Source organism: Sapajus apella, unplaced genomic scaffold (genome assembly GCF_009761245.1).
Source record: "Sapajus apella isolate SASKATOON/1434 unplaced genomic scaffold, GSC_monkey_1.0 scaffold36, whole genome shotgun sequence".
NCBI lineage: Eukaryota > Metazoa > Chordata > Mammalia > Primates > Cebidae > Sapajus > Sapajus apella.
The window spans coordinates 19,219,528-19,241,101 of NW_022436976.1; the positions used below are offsets into that span (position 1 = coordinate 19,219,528).

The following is a 21,574-nucleotide window of genomic DNA, read 5'->3' on the forward strand; positions in this document are numbered from 1 at the left end:
CTTTAATTGAAAACAATAGTGTTGAAATGGCTTAAAAAGACAGTTTTATACATTACTGCTTGGCCTGCAGTGAAGCTCTGTTCATAGATAAGATTAATGTATCATCGTATCAACACTTGGCTTTTTCAAGAAAAATTGTTCAGCAGCAATTTTCCAATTCCCTTAGACAAAGAGAAGAGACAGAGAGAGAGACAGAGAGAGGGAGAGGGAGAGGGAGAGAGGGAGAGAGGGAGAGAGGGAGAGAGGGAGAGAGAGAGAGAGAGAGAGAGAGAGAGAGAGAGAGAGAGAGAGAGAGAGAAAGACAGAGAATATGAATTAGATAGAAGTCAATCTCTTTCATGTATGTCCATTTAACAAAGCAAGAACTAAATTCTGACCTGAAAAATCAACACAGCTATACAAATTATCATTCTAGCAACTTAAAGAAAAAAAATTTGACTTTGGATCTTGGGACAGTAGTCCTTGTGATAGTTACTTGTTGGATTATTTAAAAAACCTTAAAGTGATGGTATATGAATAACATCAAGCATTTACTTTGCCAGAGAAAAAGTCATCAAAATAATATAAAACTGAATGAGTGAGATGAAATTAACATTTGCATGATAAACTCATGCAATGGAACATTTAAAAATTATAAATTATAAATGGCTTATGACCTATCAGGCTGATTCATAAACTCTGGATGGATTAAAAACTGAACTATTCTTTAGATAAATGCAAAGTGATTCAGTTTGAATTTTTTCTATATAACAATTTACCCAGGAAGTTTTTAAAGAAATATTGTTGATTTGGTATAAAAGCAACTGATTGGCAAAGTAAAGTAAAGCAAAGCAAAACTAAATAAAACAGTGAAATGCTTATTACTGGAGATAATTCACTAGCATTAATTCCACACTGCAAAGAATTGGAAACCTCTTCAATAGATAGGGGTCCGATATTCTCGTCATAGGTGCAAGCCTTAAAAATAATACTAAAACAATTAAAATAATTTTATTGTTTTGTTTTGAATATTTTAGATGATAAAGTTAAATTCACTAAAAGATACTAATGAAATTTAAAATAGATAACAATTCATTTGAAATAACAGGAATTCCCTTAAAATCAAAACAAAATTCCAGAAGCATTTTTTCAAGCATTCCTGGTTATTTTATTTGCAATTATTGAAGGATATATAAACTAGTGTTAAAACTTTTCCAAAGGTTTTTCCGGTGTGTTTAGAAAAAAAAAGTTTCTACCTAATTCAATAACTTTCTTAAGCTTCATTAAAACACTAACATTTATTGTTAATGTCCAAGTAGAAAGCATCATAGTACAGGACCATTTTTTCTCAGACCACAGTGAACATCTGTCAGAACATGATTTGTAAAATATCGGAATATTGGTGAACATAGCCCAAATACACTTTACTTCTTTTCTTTAAAACATTATGGGACATTTAAAAATATACTTTTCATGAAAACTTTTTTTTTTTTTTTTTTTTTTTTACAAGGATAAAGATGTATTTAAGACAGGCAAGGTATGACTCTAGGGATAGAAGGAGGCAGTCAGAAATCAGAGGACAAATTATTTTAGAAGTTAAACCTAGAGAATAAATTATTACATCCATGGTCAGTGTCAACAAATGGGTGTCTTTTCCTCATAGACATACCCACTTAGGATAGAAATCAGATATTAAATGTGAGGGCCAATCAAGAGGTTTGCCACGGTCAACTCAACAGACTTTACATTTGACTTGCCTTCATGACAGATATTTAGATCTTAATTAGATGACAACAATGCAACTCCAGCTTGATGAATGTTGACAGAACATTGAAGCAATGACACAAGAGAAAGGCAAGTGTTTTGTTGTTGTTTGTTTTTAGTATTTAGAGACTTAAGCAATGTACTCCTAACTCATTTTCCTTCCATACACTCCACTGACAAAAAGTAACATAATGGTAGCCATATTTAATTCTATTTAATTCATAAGTGAGAGAATGGCATTTAGATACTGATTGCCATGTGGGAAAAAGAGCCTAAAGGAGCAGGGAAAATAAAATAAAGCCTTAAGAGGAAAATGCACACAGTAAAGGGTAGGGAGATGGGTCATCAGAACAGTTCCTTTAATCAGTGTAACTTGATTTGTTCATTCATATCAACAATTTAATTAGGCTCATTGCATGGACACATCATATTTACTTATATTAACTTTCAAAGCTATATTTAGAGATCACTCTTGTTTTGATATTATTAAGTATAATATCATGCTTCCATTTTAAAAAAATTGCTGATCAGAAGACCATGTGGCAAAATGAGTACATTTAGACTGAATGGGATTTTGCTCAAACGTATAATCTTTTGGAAAAGGAAAAGCTGACACAGACACACACACACACACACACACACACACACACACACTCATCTGTTTAGTAGGTATCTGCATATTTTGCTGTATCATTCAATTTAATTTATAGCCTGTGGTTATTTTGAGAAAAAATATTGGTGCAACTCTTTTAGAATGAGGCTACTACATGTTTGTAAAGTCAAAAGCTTATAAAATAAACAGATTCAACTCACAAGTTAGAGATCTGAATGTCCCTTGCAAAAAAGGAAACATTTATTAAGACTGAATAAATAACAGCTTGCAACCTCCCTACTACTTCAAGTCTTTTAAGACACTGAAGAAAAGGAAAGAAATATGAAAAGGAGAAAATGCATTTCAAGCTACTTTGAGATTGAGATGGTTTAACAGAATAACTTTAAGAAAAAGATAGGGATTTTCCTAGGGAAAGATGAGAGGAAATTAAGTGGACTAAATGAAAAACTGACTAGAAAAATGGTTTTCATCTTAGAATTTAATGCTTAAAATCTGATATAATGTCAGAATTAAGAAGGACCTTAGAGATCTACTAGAGCAGTGATTCTCAAATTTAGGGTACTTATCAAAATGTATAATCCCAAGTCCCATCCCTAGAAGTTTATGCCTTCAATACAAATGTATCGATGCCTACTGTGTATAACTTGTGTGGTGTTACGGTGTTTACAGTTAAACACTGTAACCCCACATGATGATAAATGCCTATAATATTCTAGGCTCTAAGGATACAGTGGTGACCAAACCAAAATCATTAATAAGTGATGATACAAATCAGACTTTGAGAAGCATTGATTCTTTTTTGACAACTTAGTTATTGGAATTATCCTTATTTTGGTAATGTGTTTTCCTGGTGCCTTCTCTCTTGGCATTAGATGGAGTATGTATAGTGACATAAGACAGATTTTTTTGTTCAGGATAGACAAAGCAAATAAGGCGTTTCCTTTGCAGTGAGAATAACTGGGTTACTTCCCGCTGCAGTGTCATTTTGGGGAAATTAATTATTCTGTTTAAGCCTCAATTGTCATCACTTGTAAAACAAGAATTAAAAAGAGTACTTACAATTTTTTGATTGATAAGAGGATTAAATGAGCTAATATCTGTAGTGACTGGTACACAGTAAGCTCTCTGTCAATTTTTATTGTATATCAGTTTACAGGTTTGCTTATAAAGCCTCAAAAGGTGGTTTCTCTGTGTAAATTAGAATTGTGGAACTTCAGAGTTGGACATTTGATAGATCGTTGTGTGCTGCTATAGTGTTTAAACCGTGCTCTCAGGAACCCAGATTTAAACTGTTGGAGAAACTCCTGCTTTGCTTTGAGCTGTTTTGACTACCAGGATTCCATGTACAATTTTATTAGAAAAAAAGTCCTGCTTTTAAGAAAAGCTTGAAAACCACTGGCAACCCCGACTCCTCAGCTAAAGATGAGAAACTGAAAAGGGCAGTGACTTGTCCAATATCATACAGCAGGAGCTAGTGGTACAGCCAATGTATTATAGTTATCTGCTTTTCTAAAGCAAATTTTAGAAATGGAAATATGTGTGATTATGGCTCAAACACTTTGCTGATTAAGAATATATAAAACAAAAAAATGCTGTAGTTTGAGGGATTCCTATTAACTCAAAACCCTTTGAATTGTGGACATTTTTTCTTTCACAGGTGAAATATATTACCAAATGCCATGCAGTGAATTTTCATTTTGGCTGTGGGTGTAGAGAAGAATACAGCTTTAAAAATGATTAAAAATTTAATTCTTAGTAATTACAAATTTCAATTATGATAAAATTCAGAATAATTATTAATAAAAATTTATTTTTAAAAATTTCATGAAAATATGGATTTTATTGGAAAAGAAAAACATACCTTCCATGTTGCCAAAATAAAGGAGCATCATTCATACTTTTTATCTTGCTAAACCAGAACCTTTTAAAGATTATAACATTCAGGAAATGGCGTTCTGGTTAACTAGGACCATTTCTTTTTGTTTTAACCCTTAGTACTGAAAGTCGTTTTAATACATAGTAGTTTATTTTATTCTGATTTGAGAATAAAATAAATAAATGATCTGACTTAATATGTCTTTAATAACAGACTCTTCCATTGCGTAGGATCATTTTTCAGGATATGAATGCTTATTCTACAGTACTGTGGATATAGATTAACAGGATATTATAACCTATCAAATTAACAAAACAAAACAAAATGTCAAAATGCAAATCCCTGATACCAGCTTATTGTGTTATTATTTGATCTCTTTTCTGAAAGGTGAAGGTATACATTTTCTATTGAGATTCTGGTTATTCAAAGTTTAATCATTTTGAAATTGCTGACTCCCATTCTGTTTCATAAAGACCAATTAAGGGATCATAGGATTTCTTCACAGTTTCTAATTTAGTCCCTAGAAACATTTGAATAATGTTAGAGATTACTGTAATCTATGTTTTTAATTACATTTTAAAAAATCAATAAAATTATTTTTTTGGGAAAAAAACCCTGGGTTTAATTACTAATTCATTCTAGATCTATATAAAATAAAACAAAATAAAATACAAATACAAAGACATGAGAACCAGTAATATGTACACATTTTTAATATGCTTTGTATTAATATTCAATTTTTTAAATGAATTGATTACTTAAAAAACACATTGTTATATTCATATGCTGGATAATTCTCAATTTTCTGCTGCTTACTCTCCATTGATTTTAGCATCATAAATTCCATGTTTCAAGGAATTTAAAATCTTGCATTTTCTATTTTGGTTTCAAAATCAAATTGGATACCTTTACATAAAAGGAGTATATTAATTAGTTTGTTTAAAGAAGCTTCAACACCAGACTGCTTTAGGGAGCCAACAGAGAGTTTGTTGAATAGTAAGAATTTTTCCGAGGTAAAACAAATCATTTTGAACAGTCTCTTGGTAGCAAGCACTCATAGAGGAGTACAAAGATTAATTAAAAAATTTCACTATAAACAACTGCCAGTCACAATCTCATTTTAGAAGCAAGACTTTAAAAATTTAATTTGATTCTAAAATTTAAAGGGGCTAAAGATTATTTGTTAAATTTGAGTGGATATAAAATGAAATTTAACAACTAATTATAAAAATAATAACTTAATAATTATAGTTATTTAACAGCATAACCTATAATAGAAATTGGTTTATGTTTAAATACGACTTAAAGGAAGACTATCATTTTCAGAGCTTAACGAGGGAAGGTTTTACAACTGAGATTCCTGAAGAAGTTCGTCTTTCTAAATGTTCATATTGTGGGACCAGATTGAATAATTGCAGTTTTTATTATACCTTGCAACCATGAAATGACATACATTTTGGATAACTCTCCTCTTGATTCTCTGAGAATGGCAAAGATTTAGTTTTATACAATGAATCCTAATCATCCAAAAGGAAATTTATCACACAGTAATGTGAATAGAATTTCATTTATAAAGTTTATTTTTCCATTCTCAAATGACATAAACAATGATTAAAACCCTCCTTGTTGTTTTTAATGGGGGATTTTTTTTTTTTTTTTTTTTTTTAAATTCTCAGTCTCAGTGTTTTGATTCCTGTGGGTAAAGAGGAAGATGCAAGATATCATTCCTCCATACTGGATGAGTAAGACCATCTATCTATTCAGAGTAATTGATCAAAAGTTGTTAACCAGTTCAACTATGGAAAGTCTTGAAATCTTAAAACCACAATTTTGGTTTTCATCTGATTATTCAGCAATCTCCACATTTGCTAAACTGTAGAGAGGGGCAAGGAGTTAAGACTTCAACATCTTCTTTACTCTTGATTATAATTTAATATACTTAAACTTTAAATATGAATTGCTTTCCCTTTTTACACAAGTTATAAAAATAAGAGGCCCTGTTTACACAGTTTGCATTTTTATGAAATTTGCAGTTTGAAAAAAAAGCTCTTTAAAAAGTGGTAACTAATGCTTTTTTTTGGAATATGCTGTAACCTTAGAATTTTTTTTCTGAAATAGTTTCTCAATTTAACCCACTAAACATTTGAAGATAGAATTTCTATTTAGCACTAGAGTAAAACATACTAAGGATTGAAGAAAAGTAAGTTTGTTGCTTTTTCTTCTGGTTCCACTTAAGTTTCTTTAATATGTGGCACCCCCTTTATGACAGCTATCAATATTATATTTAAATTTTATATATTGACAAAATGCAATCTACCTCTGTAAGCATTGTGCCATTCAACAATACTACTATTAAATTTACATACCACAGTTTAAATTACATCCATTTCAGGAATGGTAAAATGCTAAAACTCAAGTGTCTAACTGCCTTACTGGAATGAGAGTACAATTTACAAATACAATAATTACATTTTAAAACCATTAACAATATTACACCTAGAAGCAAATACTGTAGGACTGGTCATCAAGGTATTGTGTGAGGGAAATCACAGCTGAAAGTCATTGACTTTCCACCTGCTATATCCCAAGTGCAGATATTGGTTTGTTTTCATTAAACCCAGATTAAAACCTGTTTCTCATATATCAGTTCTCCAATATATGAATCTTCCAAATCCTTGCATGAGATTTTATTAGTTATCTGCCAAGTATTTTCCTGCAAAACAAAATAACATGTCGACAGGTTACCTGTTAGTTCAATAGTGTAATTGTTATATGGGTAACTTTTCTATTCCTCCTTCCCTGCCCCTAGGAGCGGTTACTGCATATGTTAGAGGTACGATACGAATAAAAGATACATAAAGTTTCCAAATCAATTTTCAATTTTTCAGATCAGCTAGTTGCCTTTTCACATTTTCATAGATCAACATTTTGCAGAGGTTTGGGTTTTGCCCAGAATAGATTGGGAGATTTATTTCTGGATGTGAGAATCCAACTTACTTTAGAAAGGGTGCTCATATAACTTATTTTCCAACTTGGATCATTTTTTAGAGTGAAAGGGGTATAATCAATAATCACACCAGTATAATAAACATTGAAAAAACAGGATTTATTCCAGCAAATCTCTGAAAAGTATAATCACTCTAGTATTAGAGAGTTCCTCTCCCCCAATTAAAAAACAAAACAAAACTCTGTATTTTGTGCTAAATAAAACCTGTCTCATGGCCGTATTCAGCTTTTGGGTGACAAGTTTTGATCTGTGACCTAGATTCTTTCAGTTTGCAATAACTCAAAGTGAAAAATAGATTCTCCCGTATCTCAGCTAAACCTGACAAGCCTAAACTCTATGAAGCCTTTTCAGAGAACAAAAAGTTTTCAGGTGGGAAATAAATTAAAAGGCAAGGCTGGGCACGATGGCTCATACCTGCAATCCTAGCACTTTGGGAGGCCAAGGCGGGCAGATTGCCTGAGCTCAGGAGTTGGAGACCAGCCCGGCAACATGGTGAAACCCCGTCTCTACTAAAATACAAAAAATTAGCCAGCATGGTGGCGTGCACCAGTAGTCCCAGCTACTCGGGAGGCTAAGGCAGGAGAATTGCTCGATCCCAGGATGGGGAGATTGCAGTGAGCCGAGATTGCACCACTGCACTCCAGCCTGGGCGATAGAGCAAGACTCTGTCTCCAAAAAAAAAAAAAAAAAAAAAAAAAAAGGCAAACGGCAAACAATATTTATCTAGTTTGTCAATATAATAAAGATAGGATTTACTCCATTAACCTGAGTATACCAATCTATATACTTGGAACAACTGGCTAGCCCCACTTAAGAAACAGTGTTAGGATGAGTAGCCAGAGCCTCCTGACTTCGGATTTCTATTTCATTGTCCTATTTCTATTTCATTCAATAATTGGTTTGTTTTCTAATTGGGATGGGAGTTGAAAGTGGGAAAGAGGTGGAGGAAAAAGATGAGAAAATCACAACCTATTCCTCTTAAGGAAGAGTAGTCAAGGCAGCATTATTTTTGCAAATGAAAAAAATCGAGATACTCATTTACCTGCAGCAAACCTTTTCTTGATGAGTGAAAATCGATACCCTGCTCCAACAAGTTCAATGTCACAGCCAGAAAGGGTGCTTCCTTCACTTGTGAACTGCACAACTAATGGAGAAGGTTTGCTTGGGCCTTCTGCTAACTGAAATCTTGCCAACAAAGAACCCACCCCTAAAAAAAAGTATTACAAGGTAACAGTCAACATAATATTCTGGATGTAATTTCGAACATTGCATTCAAAAGAACATACAAAAGCAGACTTTATTGACAAAATGGTGATTAAATGAAATTTATCATTGAATATTATGAGCAACTCTATTTGCACACTGGTAACAGTCTACTTCCGTTAGATGGTACCTCAAAATTTGAAGATGTGCTACGTTGAAGCCCTTGTAATTTCCAGCCTATAATTAATATCTGGGGAGAGTGAAAAATATCTAATCCTTGAGTGTGGAATCTGACACAGGATAGAAACATGACTCCTTAAGAGGACTGAACTATAGTTTGTTTGATATGGAGTCTGTAGAAAACGGAAAAGAGAATTCACTGAAGAATTTTGAATTTTTTGCTTTTATTAATTGAAATAAGTAAATGCAAAAATGGAATGAAATATTCTGTTTGTTTTTATTGCTACATGTTTTGGGTAATAGTTGGCAAATACCTAAAAGCTATTTTAGTTTTACATGTTAAATAAAATAAGCTTGTGATTTCATTACCTCCGTTTTCTGACTTCTGAGAGATATCAGGAATCTTCCACAATATTCTTTGTTGTTCAGCATTCCTAAAAATAAATTAGGTAAAAAGTTTTTGCATATGCAAGGGTTTTTGTTTAGTGGATGCCATGTTTTTTTCTGGGTAGTATTAATTTTTAAAACTAGATCTTGAAAAGTTTCACTACAATTCAAAAATTCTCTGTCTCTCTCTCCCCTCCCAGACATACATAAATCTCTCTTTTACCTGACCTTATTGTAACTAGCTAGACCACCATGAGATGTACATTTAGAGGACAAAGTGGAGTTAAATAATTTTTTTCATATACATCTGCTAAAACAGATACATGGGAAGACAGATGAGAGTATTAATCAATTAATTAAAGTAATTAAAATTGGGGTCATGATCTGGCTGACATTCATCTTTAAAACAAATTCTGCTTTTTGCTTGTGACAGTCATATGGAAAAAATGAAGTGCTCTTTCTAGAACAAGTCCTTTATAGCAGATGATATAGGCACAATGAATCTGTTCAGTTTCTAGACCCTTGCTTTCTCTAGTGTGCCTTTTATAGTTCAGAGGCTAGAAAATGAAACACTACATTTCTCAGAGGCCTTTGCAGTTAGGGTCCTAGGTACAAATTAGGTCCTACAGTCCACTCTAGCCTCTGGTTTGGGGGTGCCGAGAAGCACTTAAGGAGGTGCCAATAGGTGTTTGCTGGTCCTAGGATCAGAGTTACAGCTCTGGCTTCTTGAATTCAGTGGTCCTACAGGAAGCCTTCTGATTTCTCTCCTTCCCCGGATTGTGGCAGGCCAGTTCGGCAGAGGTCTGGGAGGCATGTTTAGACATCCAGTCTATTCCTTTCGCACTTCCACCATTACGTAAGCATTGAAGTCCCCGTTGAATTAGTTTTTGCTTAAAATAGATACCAGCGGTTTCTACTTTCTGCCCTGAACCCCAACACACAGGACTGCTGTCATCTCCTCCTACAGGAAACACAAGTGCTAAGAAGTCTGTGACCCCTTGACCCAGAGGAGCCCCGCGGTTGAGAGAATAGAAGGCTTCATACCAGACTGCTGGTGGGAGCACTGCCTGGAGCTTGGTTACGCCTCCGTCGATGGGGACCAGGAACTGCACATTGTTGAGGGCCACGGCGGTGGTCATTGCATCTGTGTTGTATTTGTAATCTATGCGCAGGTCAGTGCTTGCAGGCTCACATCGCCAATTCACTGCCAGGTTCAGAGGCGTGGACTGAATACCCTGGGCAGACACCTTGCCAAATGACAGGAAAGAGAATATTTAAGGTTTGACCAATAATCTGAAACCAAACCAGAAGCTATGATTTTCTCCCACAGGGATGTTCTTAGACATCAAAATGTCATAATGTTTTTTATGCTGCTCACAAGCAACCATGAGTGAGAGGCAGCATGAAGGGTGTTGTGAGAGAGAGCTGGGTGCTTCAGGTAAACCATTACAGACTAAAAACACGAAAGCAGCTACGAGAGTCTCTGTAGCACTTTGGAGTTTCCAATACACTTCATGTCAGTTAAGGAGGTGACTAGCAGGCTGGCCAGGAGCTGAGGCCGAGAAGCTAGACAGTCGTGGGTGTGAGTTCTGATTCTGCCATTCCACTTACAAGCTAAGTGATCTTGGACAAGTTCTTAAACCTCTCTGAGCTTCTTTTCTTTCCTCATCTGCTAAATGGGAATTATAAAAATAATATTTACCCACGGGGTTGTCAGGAAGATTGAAGGAGATGTTTTTTGTGAAACACTCAGCAGGATGCCTGGCACACACTAAGGAATTACATTTTGGTAAGTGTTACCTTTAATATTCTTACCATATTTGCTCTTCAACAACAAACCAATGAGCTAGACTAAGGTAGGTTATTATTACTGCTTTGGGATTTTACACCTGGTTTCAAGTCCTTACTGTGGCAAATTCCAAAGGAATTTACTTCCCTTACTTCCTTTGGGATTCCTCTAGCTGAAAGTGCTACAGTGCTAGAATCTACTGTCAATACTAATTAGAATCAACTGTGAGATTGACTTAAAAAAACCCCACCAGGTTTGAAGAAAAAACAAACATTTATCTAAAGGCAATAATATTGATGTGAATTCTGAGTCCACAGTGAAAAATTTACAGTGTTACAATTCTCAATTGTTCATTATGGTGGCAAATAAGTCTCCAAGAGAGTCACCTCTCATACGTACATGTACATTGCAGGGATCAGATGAGTGGTAACTATGCCCTTGGATTTTTATTCATGGAGTATGATGAGATTTGCTGATTTCGAATGATATAAACAGCTGTCTAGGAAATGTTTGTGCATATGGTCGCCATGGAGAAGGGTCCTGAAGGCAGGTTGAACTTTCAAGGCAGGAGTGGTCATGGCAGAAACAAGACCCAAAATGAGTTCTTTTATAAAATGAAAGATATGGCTTTTGATGACAATTTAGACTAGTTAACCATTATAGTTTTTAAACTTTAAATATTATTGGCAGCATAATGCTTTCTGCAGACAAACATTTATTTAAAAATCTATTAACTAAAGCGGATCAAAAGCAGAGCAATATCCCTCCCCCACCCCATTTTCTGGACTCTGTCCTCAGTGGTAGTTCTCAACCTGATTATAGTTCCTCTACCTGGGAAGGTGCTTTTTGGGTATATGAAAATGTGTTTTTGATTGTTCTAGTTTCTGGGGGGATGCTACGGGGCCATTATTTAGTTGTAATATAAATTGCAACTAAACACGCTGCAATTTAAGGGCAATTCCACAAAATGCTGGTTGTGCTTCTCCACCCAATTCCTTGCATTGTTGAAAAACAACAACAAAAAGACAGGTAAGCAACAGCAAAGGAATTCTTCAGAGCACATGTTAAAATAAAACAGCAAGTCTAGGGCTGTTTACATTTCATAAAGTACTTTGAAATATATTAGGCTGTTAGCTTATTATAGCAACCTATAAAATAGGTAGATATCATTTTTACTCTTACATAAGGAAACTGAGGTTTTGGAATATAAAGCAACCAAGGTCAGTGGCCAGTAGAAAGCTGACTTACTTCCAGAATTCAGTATCTTGCTTATGCATTATTTATTTATTTATTTAAAAAGAATAGAGATGGGGTCTCCCAGTGTTGCCGAAGCTGGTCTCAAACTCCTGGATTCAAGTGATCCTCCTGCCTCAGCCTAGAACAGTGCTAGGATTACAGGTGTAATCCCAGACCTTGCCTACTTTCTAGTACTACACCTGGACCTTGCCTACATTTTAATACTTTACACAAAGCTCTTATTGCAATAGGTGAATTCTATCTACTTTCTAGATTTACTTAATAACAAACACAGCAATTAAAAAAAACTCCACAGGATTTTAAAATTTCAAACAAACATTTAATCTGAAGTGAAAATGTACATGCAGTGTACATAGAGTCCACGAAGGTGAAGAACTGCCATCCTATTTCCACACTTTGGGGATACAAACCATGCATGAAATTTGCCTTCTGCCTTGGAATTTAACTTCTCATTCAGAGAAAAAAATCACATTTAGAGTTTTCTTTTCTTATTTCCTTTCATTTCTCACTAAGCATATTTAAATATTTTGGGAAAAAGCTAAATAAAATGTGTTTTCTATTATATTTTAATTTATAAGTGATGAATTTATGCCACATTATATATTAGTAAGTATTATCCGTGATGTTCAAAGAGTAGATACTATTCTCACAAGAAAAAATTATATTCTTTTGCATTTTTGGAAAATGTACCATTATATAGACATTTTACTTTACATGGTTTCCTTACAACATTTTAAATAAATGTTTTTCAAAGCATAGGATGCATAAAATCTCTTGAGGAACTTGTATAAAGTACAGATACCTGGGTTGCATTCTAAGCCAATAAAATAAAATAGATGTATATTTAATATATATATATATATCTGCTAGGCCCTAACACCACACACACACACACACACACACACACACACACACATATATATATAATATTATCTTTAAATAATCTAAATAAATATTTATTTATGATATGATATACATTATATATTTATAACACATTATATATTATATAATATTTATTTATAACATACAATATAATACCTAATATAATTATATAACATACTATATATAATTATATAATGTAATCATATAACATGTTATTAATATTTATTATATTTAACTATATATATACATATATATATTTGTTTTTAGCATCAATTCAGAACCAGCATTTAATTACAAGTTCCTTGGTGACTGAGAAATACAGCCAAGTTTGAGATATTCTGATTTTTATTAAAGTACTAGTTTCTTCATTTTAAGAAAAATAATCTGAACATATTTAATAAAAAATTATAATGGATTAAAAATATGGTAAATGAAATAATCCAGGCACAGAAAGACCAATGCCACATTATCTCACTCTTATGTGAAATATTTGAAAGTTGATCTTGGCTGGGCACAGTGGTGCTTTGGGAGGCCAAGGTGGGTGGATGACCTGAGGCCAGGAGTTTGAGACCAGCCTGGCCAAGATGACGAAACCCCTTCTCTACTGAAAATACAAAAATTATCCAGGCATGGTGATGCATGCCTGTAATCCCAGCTAAATGGGAGGCTGAGGCAGGAGAATTGCTTGAACCCGGGAGGTGGAGGTTGCTATAAGGCAAGATTGTGCCACTGCACTCCAGCTTGGGCAACAGAGTGAGACTTTGTCTCAAAAAAACTAACTAAATAAAATAAAATAAAAATAAAAGTTGATCTGATAGAATCAGAGAGTAGAATGGCAGTTACCAGAGGCTGAGGTGGTGGCAGTGGTGGAGGTGGGGGTTTGTTTGGGGAGATATTAGTCAAAGGACACAAAATTTCAGTTAGATAGGAGGAACAAATTCCAGAGATCGATTGTGTAATATGGTGACTACAGTTAATAATCATATACTGTTTTCTTAAAAAATGCTAAAGAGAGTGAATGTAAAGTGTTCTCATTACAAAAATAACTATGTGAGGTAATGCATATGTTAATTAGTTGAATTTAGTCATTCTACAATGTACATATATTCAAAATATCATATTGTACCTAATACAGACATACAATTATACCTGTCAATGAAAAAAAAAGTGTAACAAAATCTAGGCAGTTGGTGGGTGTGGTGGCTCACGCACCAGCACTTTGGGAGGCCAAGGTGGGCAGATAACCTGAGGCCAGGTGTTCCAGATCAGCATAGCTAACATGGTGAAACCCCATCTCTACTAAAAATACAAAAAACTAGCTGGGTGTGGTGGTGCACACCTGTAATCCTAGCTACTCAGGAGGCTGAGGCAGGAGAATTGCTTGAACACGGGAGACAGAAATTACAGTGAGCTGAGATTGTGCCACTGCACTCCAGCCTGGGCGACAGGGTGAGACTCCGTCTCAAAAAAACCCCAAAAAATATAGGCAGTCAAGTGGCTGGGAATCAGTGAGAGACTCAGGCACTATAGGATCCAGGTAGGAATTAGGATTATTTACTATCAATAATAATTTGAGGTAAAGGCAATCCCAGATATAAAAATAAAGTTTGCATATATTGTACTATACGTATCAAATATTCTTTTATTATTGAACTATTTTTTAATGTTAGATTTTATTAGAATCCTTTCATAGGACTATCTTACTAGAAAAACAAAAGCAGATTGTTTACATTGAATCATTTAAAATAAGAGGTTTTAGTATAGTAATGTTCTTAACAAAATTATAATTATCTGGTTTATCAGTATAAATTTATAATCTTAATTGGTATAATGTTCTGCAACTTCATTTTTTTGTGGCACATTTCTCTAATTTTGTGATAAAATATTTTACTTGTAAGCTTAAGCTAATAAGAATATGTATGAATATTTTTTGTCAGTAGTCCCCAAGTTGTCTTTTGAAGTTTCCATTTAAATAAATGAATTATAGCTTTTAAATAATGTTAAAAGAAGTGTTACTTCAGTTACTTTTATTCAATAGTAGGTAATTTAGAAAACAAATATGTCATGTGAAAGAAATCTGTACCATGTAAATAGGCTTACCTGATATTTGAGCATGTCGACGTTATAATATGTAGCCTGGGGTTTTTGTTCAGACACTTTCTTTAGGTGAGTCATCAAATTTGGCATATTTACCCAGAATTCCTTGGTGTTGGCATCATTTTGTGTATTATCACTGTTCATTTGGGAAGAAAAATGATTGAGTAGCATCTAATAACAAATCAAAATCCCACAAGAAGCAGCTTAGCAAATTGTCATCTGATATCTAGTGTCATCTTTTGACTATTTGTAGAAATTATTATGAATCTATTAACAGTACTGTGGTTTTCATACAAATACAGTTCTGAATGATATCATGACGGTAGATTAATCCACAGGGAGGAGCTGTTGTCTTGCTATCAATCTCAGTGAGTGCCCAGTAATACTAACTAATCACAGTGATAACTGGGAGCTTTAAAGAGTGAATTATTTATTAACTCAAACTTCATAGCCCTTTCTACAGCACCAGTTTTCTCTAAATTAGTCAGTTAATACAATTAAGGAACTGAATACATTTATTTTCTTTTGAATTACTTTGAGTAGCAATGCCTCGGAAATTATCCAGTGAAATATTTGGCCAAATGTAAACATGATCTTTATCACCAATTAAGCAGAAAAGAGTGATACTAAAATTACCAGTCTACCTTTCAGCATACATAATAGTTCATCCATAAGTATCTAAATCATCAAAGATTTCCCTTCACTTACAACATGATCCTGGAGCTTAAATGATAGTAATCATGATATTATAACACAGAAGAAAAGTGCAGTCTTTACAAGCTAAGGAGTTTTATATCCTTCTGAGAGTCTTAGCTTTGGTCAGAGGCCTGAATACAGACCACTTACCAAATCTATCTTGCAAATGCTCATCTCAATGAAAAAAAAGAATAGGCAAGAATATACAGATATCCGACTTACTTCCCATATAATGAGGAACTGAGGCCCCAAGTGATTCAGTTACTTGTCACACAACACATTTGCTGACACTTCACTTTCAGAATATCCTATATAGTGCAACAGCATATAATAGGTGCTTAAGAAATTATGCTAGGCATTATAAACTATTGCATTAAAATCTACCCTGCAAAGGGAGAATTATTGTCTTTGATTTTAAAGATGAGCAAACTTGTTATAAAAAGAGAAAATTAGGGGTTGAGAAGGGAGAAGGCTGACACAGTGAAACTGTGAAAAAAACAGGTCAAAAGTAAGTTGCTATGATTCAGCTTCCAGAAGTCACACAAATCAAGAGTTGAGTAAAAAAACACTAGGGCCTTAAAACCGCCACTAGTCTGTTAGGAAAGGGTGCCCAAGTCTCAGTGTGACCAGCGTGGTTTTGTTGTCTCTGGTAGAAGGTTACTGAGGACAAGGTAAAGCTCTTTGACTCTGGGAATGGAGAAAGGGGGTGGAAAATACACCTGGCACTTAAGACTTTGCCCCTGGTCAGCTGAGCTAGGGATGCTGAAAGGGCTGTCCAGGTTTTTTAGATTGAAAAGCATCTAAGCTACCCAAGTTCCCAGAGCTGTCGCTACACAAGCAGGCAGGAGATAAGAGTAACAGAGGGTCAGTGAAATTAAGTGATTTGCTTAAGGTCATGCAGCGAATAAGAAACAGAGCTTGATCCCAGCCCATACTGGTTGTACAGGTCACACTTTCCCACTATGCCAAAACAGAGGCTCGGAATTAATATCCAGCAACATGTCATTAATGTACACTAAGTAGATTTGAATAATTGGGAAACCCTCAATTATATAATACTATTTTACAGCATTTGCTGAGTTTAATAGCAAAATAGGCTGCCATAGGTCTGTGATAATTTCTTAGAGAACCTGCTTTAATAAATATTCAAGAATGCTTTGCTAATCAAATGCTTACACAGAGATGAAATTCTTAAATGCTCAAGAAGCCTTGAGCATTCTTCGGCGTCATACTGGAGTTGACAATTGTTCCCGAATATTTTTGTAACAAGCAAGCTTTTTTCATAAGAAAAAAGTAGATATAAACTTGAATGTGGCCCCTGTCATAAGGATTGCAAACCTAAATGTTTCCAGGGGCCACGGCGACATATGAAGTCTTCCTCAGTAAACATGAAGGAAACAATTGGTTGATGATAGACACTGAAGGCTCGTACTGCAATCTAAAATAATGTGTGGTCAACAATGCCTTTTAAAAACTGGGGATGGCTGTGGTGGTCATGGCAGTGGGTTGCACTGCTAACTAAAGAGACTATAGATGACTAAATGGTCACTCATCACAGCCCTGTTACAGGGATCAAGTATTTAGAGTTCATAAGATTCAAATTAATGGAATATATTTCATTTCTGTTTTTTTTTTAACTTTTGCAAATAATAATTCAATGGTCTATATAATATTTTGTTAAATAAAACCATTCTGAGTGATATTTGATTCTATTTATCAGACCAATATGTTAATATATGTATATAACTCTTGCACATATGCCTGAGAACTTGGCAATGTTACTGCCTAAAAATGCAACAAAAGTTGTAACTATCACACCAGTCATATTTACAAACAAACTGGCAAGATATTAGCACATAATTCCTAATTTCAGATGGAGAAACCTTGAAAATTAAACTGGTTGAACATGCACAGCGTAAACACAGAGGGAAACTGAAGCAATAATTTGAATTAAGAGACTTGTTCCATTCCCTCATGGCTTGCACAGTCTTGTGGGCGAGATGGTTGAATGAAGAAACACAAATAGATATGTCATTATTAACTGTAGTAAGTGCTACAAAGGAAAAGAACAGGTACCTTTAGAGAGAATAACAAGGGGGTGCAAAAGTAATTGCAGTTTTTGCCATTTAAACGTAATGGTAAAAGCTCGGCATGGTGGCTCAAGCCTGTAATCCCAGCACTTTGGGAGGCCGAGGCAGGTGGATCACCTAAGATCAGGAGTTAGAGACTATCCTGGCCAACATGGTGAAACCTCGTCTCTACCTGGGCATGGTGACAGGCACCTGTAATCCCAGCTACTCGGAGGGCTGAGGCAGCAGAATCACTTGAACCCGGGAGGCAGAGGTTGCAGTGAGCCGAGTCTGTGCCACAGCACTCCAGCCTGGGTGACAGAGTGAGACTCTCTCTCAGAAAAAAAAAAAAAAGTAATGGTAGAAACCACAATTACTTTTTAATTTTTTTATTGTACTTTAAGTTCTGGGGTACATGTACAGATCTTGCAGGATTGTTGCATAGGTACACACATGCCATGGTGGTTTGCTGTCTCCATCCCCCCGCCATCTACACCAGGCATTTCTCCCAGTGTTATCCCTCTCCAACCTCCCCGCACCCCCTCTGCTGTCCCTCCCCTAGCCCCCCACGCCATAACAGACCCCAGTGTATGATGTTCCCCTCCCTGTGCCCATGTGTTCTCATTGTTCAACACCTGCCTATGAATGAGAACATGTGGTGTTTGGAAACCACAATTACTTTTGCACCAAGCTAATAGTTTGGGGCTGGTCGGTGGAGATGTGGGGAGGAGAATGGGATAGTCCGAGAGGCAGAGTAGAGCTGAGACTAAAGGATGCGTTGGAGTCAGGTGAAGAAGGTTGAAACAGTATTCCAGGCAAAACAAGAACTACAAAGCCCTATTGTGAGAAAGGACTCAGCCTGTTTCTGAGATTGGCAGGTCTTGCTGGAGCTAAAAGGATTCTGAGGCAGGATGGTGGGAGATGAGAACAGGGAAGTAGGCAAGGTAAACCACTCAGGGCCCCACGTTTAGATTCTGGGACAGGTGTAATGTCAAGCCACCAGGGAGTTGTGAACAACGATGACCTGATTTACTTATAAAAGACCACCTGGCTGTTAAAGTGTATTGAAGAGGGCAAGATTGGATTCAGGGAGAGAAGGAGAAAACAATTGTGATGGTACAGGGAAAAGACAGTGGTCACTTAGACAAGGGAGGTTGCAGTAAAGAAAAAGGTGACCACTTAGAGGTTTGTAGATGAACATCAGGACTTGATGGAGAAGCTGTCAAGAAGATTCCTTTCTGCGCATTCACTGCAAATAATTAACTTGTATAATTGATCATTTTAATAGCATGCATGCATGCGGGTTTGTGTTACTGTGCACGTGCATATAAGTAATAAAGACATCAAATTCAGGTTTAATAGTTAATACAATTTCATTGTAATGATCGTTATTTTGATGGAACTTTACATGTATGACATAAAGGAAACTTAGGCAACTATGTTTACATAAATGTAATTTTTCACATTTTCTAACTATTAAATACAGACATACACAAACAATTGATTTAAAAAGAGGGCCAGGCACAGTGGCTCATGGCTGTAATTCTAGCACTTTGTGAGGCTAAGGTGGGCAGATCACCTGAGGTCAGGAGTTTGAGACCAGCCTTGCCAACATGGCAAAACCCCATCTCTACTAAAAATACAAAAATTAGCCAGGCGTGGTGGCAGGCACCTGTAATCCCAGCTACTTGGGAGGCTCAGGCAGGAGAATCACTTGAACCCGGGAGACGGAAGTTGCAGTGAGCTGAGATGGTGCCACTGCACTCTAGCCTAGGCAATAGAACAAGACTCCATCTCAAAAAAAAAAAATAAATAAAATAAAAAGATGCTCATACAATGAAAGGAATTCATTCTTGTTATTTGGCTAATTTCCCACCATCGTTATCCGCTGCCTATTGATAATAAGTGAAGCAGACAAGAATAAACTGTTGCCGATACAGATTTTCTTACTCTGATTCTCTCTAACCACTTGAGATAGTTGGCCATTACAATACATATATGCATATGCAGTCACACATATACACACACAATCACCCGCAATGAATTTTGGTGGCTGGTAAAAGTTCTGTGTCTGAATCTACAAATATATCTGAGTGGTGGTAATTTCATTACAGTGCGACTCTCTTGAAAAGATATATTCCTCATCTAAGTACAAAGTACTAAGCCACCTATATCTCTGAAAAATTTATGCAAAATCATATTTACCAGCAGAGAAGTTGGGGGTTTGGCAGGACGTGTTCTAACCTGCTGAAATTTATCACCCGAAAAGTCAGAGCAGCTGGGGATGGGTTGTTGGCAAAGTGTCTGGTGATGCCAGCAGGAAAGGACAACACCATTTCTCCAGTAATCTTAACGATACATCTGGCATATCAAAACAGAGAGGAAAGAGAGAGAAAACCCATGTCAACACACTGAATCAAAACCACTGTGAAAAAAAATTTACGAGGCAATGTTAAACAACAGAATAGATGAAAGGCAGGCTTTTTACAATTCCATTAAAAAATACTTTAACTTCTCTTTTAGCTTCAGGAGTACATGTGCAGGTTTGTTATTTTGGCAAACATGTGACTTGGGGGTTTGGTGTACGGATTATTTTGTCACCTGGGTACCAAGCGTAGTATCTGATAGGTTTTTTTTTTTTTCCTGAACCTTTCTTTTCTCCCATCCTTCTCCCTCAAGTAGGCCCAGTTTCTGTTGTTCCCCTCTTTCTGTCCATGTGTTCTCATTATTCAGCCCCCACTTATAAGTAAGAACATGTGGTGTGGTGTTTGTTTCTGTTTCTGTGTTGGTTTGTGAAGGATAATGGCCTCCAGTTCCATCCATGTTCCTGCAAAGAACAAGATCTCATTCTTTTTAATAGCTGCGTAGTATTCCATGGTGTATCTGTAACACATTTTCTTTATCTAGTCTGCCACTGATGGGCATTTAGGTTGATTCTGTGTTTTAGCTATTGCAAATAGTACTGCAATGAACATGCCAGTTCATGTGTCTTGATGATAGAATGATTTATATTTTTCTAGGAATATAACCAGTAATGGGATCTCTGGGTCAAAGGGTAGTTCTGCTTTCAGCTCTTTGAGGAATCACCACACTACTTTCTACAATGATTGAATTAATTTACACTCCTACGAGCAGTGTATCATTTCTAGCTTACCTGAGAACTCAATGGTTAACACTTATTTTAAAAAGTGACTATTTTAATTTATGTGTTTCAAAATGTAAGAAGAAAAGTACAGCTTTTCTCTCTCCGTAGAAGTCTATAGATTCACCTCAGGCATAGAATCCTCTACTCTAGGGGTTCTCCTTCACTTTGATTTCTGAATTTTTGGCAGCATATTTGAAGATATTAAATTATGCAATGCTATCACATTATTTCCTGGTACTTGTCTTAGTTCTTCAAGTAATGTGAGTAATGCCTTTAGCATGTTCTTTTATGTACTCATGAGGTAAAGTTTTTGCCTTGCACTTAACTTCATTCTATTAATTGGTCTATTTGGTCAAAATGGTAAAATCAGTCATATGAGTTAACACAATGGGATGATAGTGTAGAAGGGAAAATAATTCTTTTTTAAAAAAAGATTTCATGAAGATATAATTGATACACAATAAACTGTACTTATTTACAGTATAAAATTCCATGAGATTATATGATATAAAATCATCATACAATTAAGAAAAGTGAACATTTCCATCATCCCTAAGAGTTTCCTTATGCTGTTTTTGTAATCCCTTTTTGTAAGCTTTCCCGCTGTTTCCTTTCCCTGTCCATACGCAA

The 21,574-nt window shown here is 35.4% G+C and overlaps 1 protein-coding gene across 35 annotated transcripts in view; it reads right to left on the reverse strand.

The window, feature by feature from the left end:
- Positions 1-4,921: 4,921 nt before the first annotated feature.
- The window catches only part of SGIP1 (SH3GL interacting endocytic adaptor 1), a 221,461-nt gene continuing 204,808 nt past the window's right edge, over positions 4,922-21,574 (reverse strand). For 25 of the 35 annotated variants that reach the window (XM_032296686.1, XM_032296679.1, XM_032296675.1 and 22 more), the window contains 6 exons: positions 20,005-20,160; positions 15,038-15,170; positions 10,054-10,256; positions 8,992-9,056; positions 8,282-8,446; positions 4,922-6,945 (listed from right to left, as the gene is read on the reverse strand). In XM_032296686.1, the coding sequence (XP_032152577.1) occupies positions 6,923-6,945; positions 8,282-8,446; positions 8,992-9,056; positions 10,054-10,256; positions 15,038-15,170; positions 20,005-20,160 (745 nt within the window). In that variant the 3' untranslated portion in view covers positions 4,922-6,922. The remainder of the gene's footprint in view (positions 6,946-8,281; positions 8,447-8,991; positions 9,057-10,053; positions 10,257-15,037; positions 15,171-20,004; positions 20,161-21,574) is intronic. The other 10 variants (XM_032296691.1, XM_032296697.1, XM_032296701.1 and 7 more) reach the window with 4 other exon arrangements.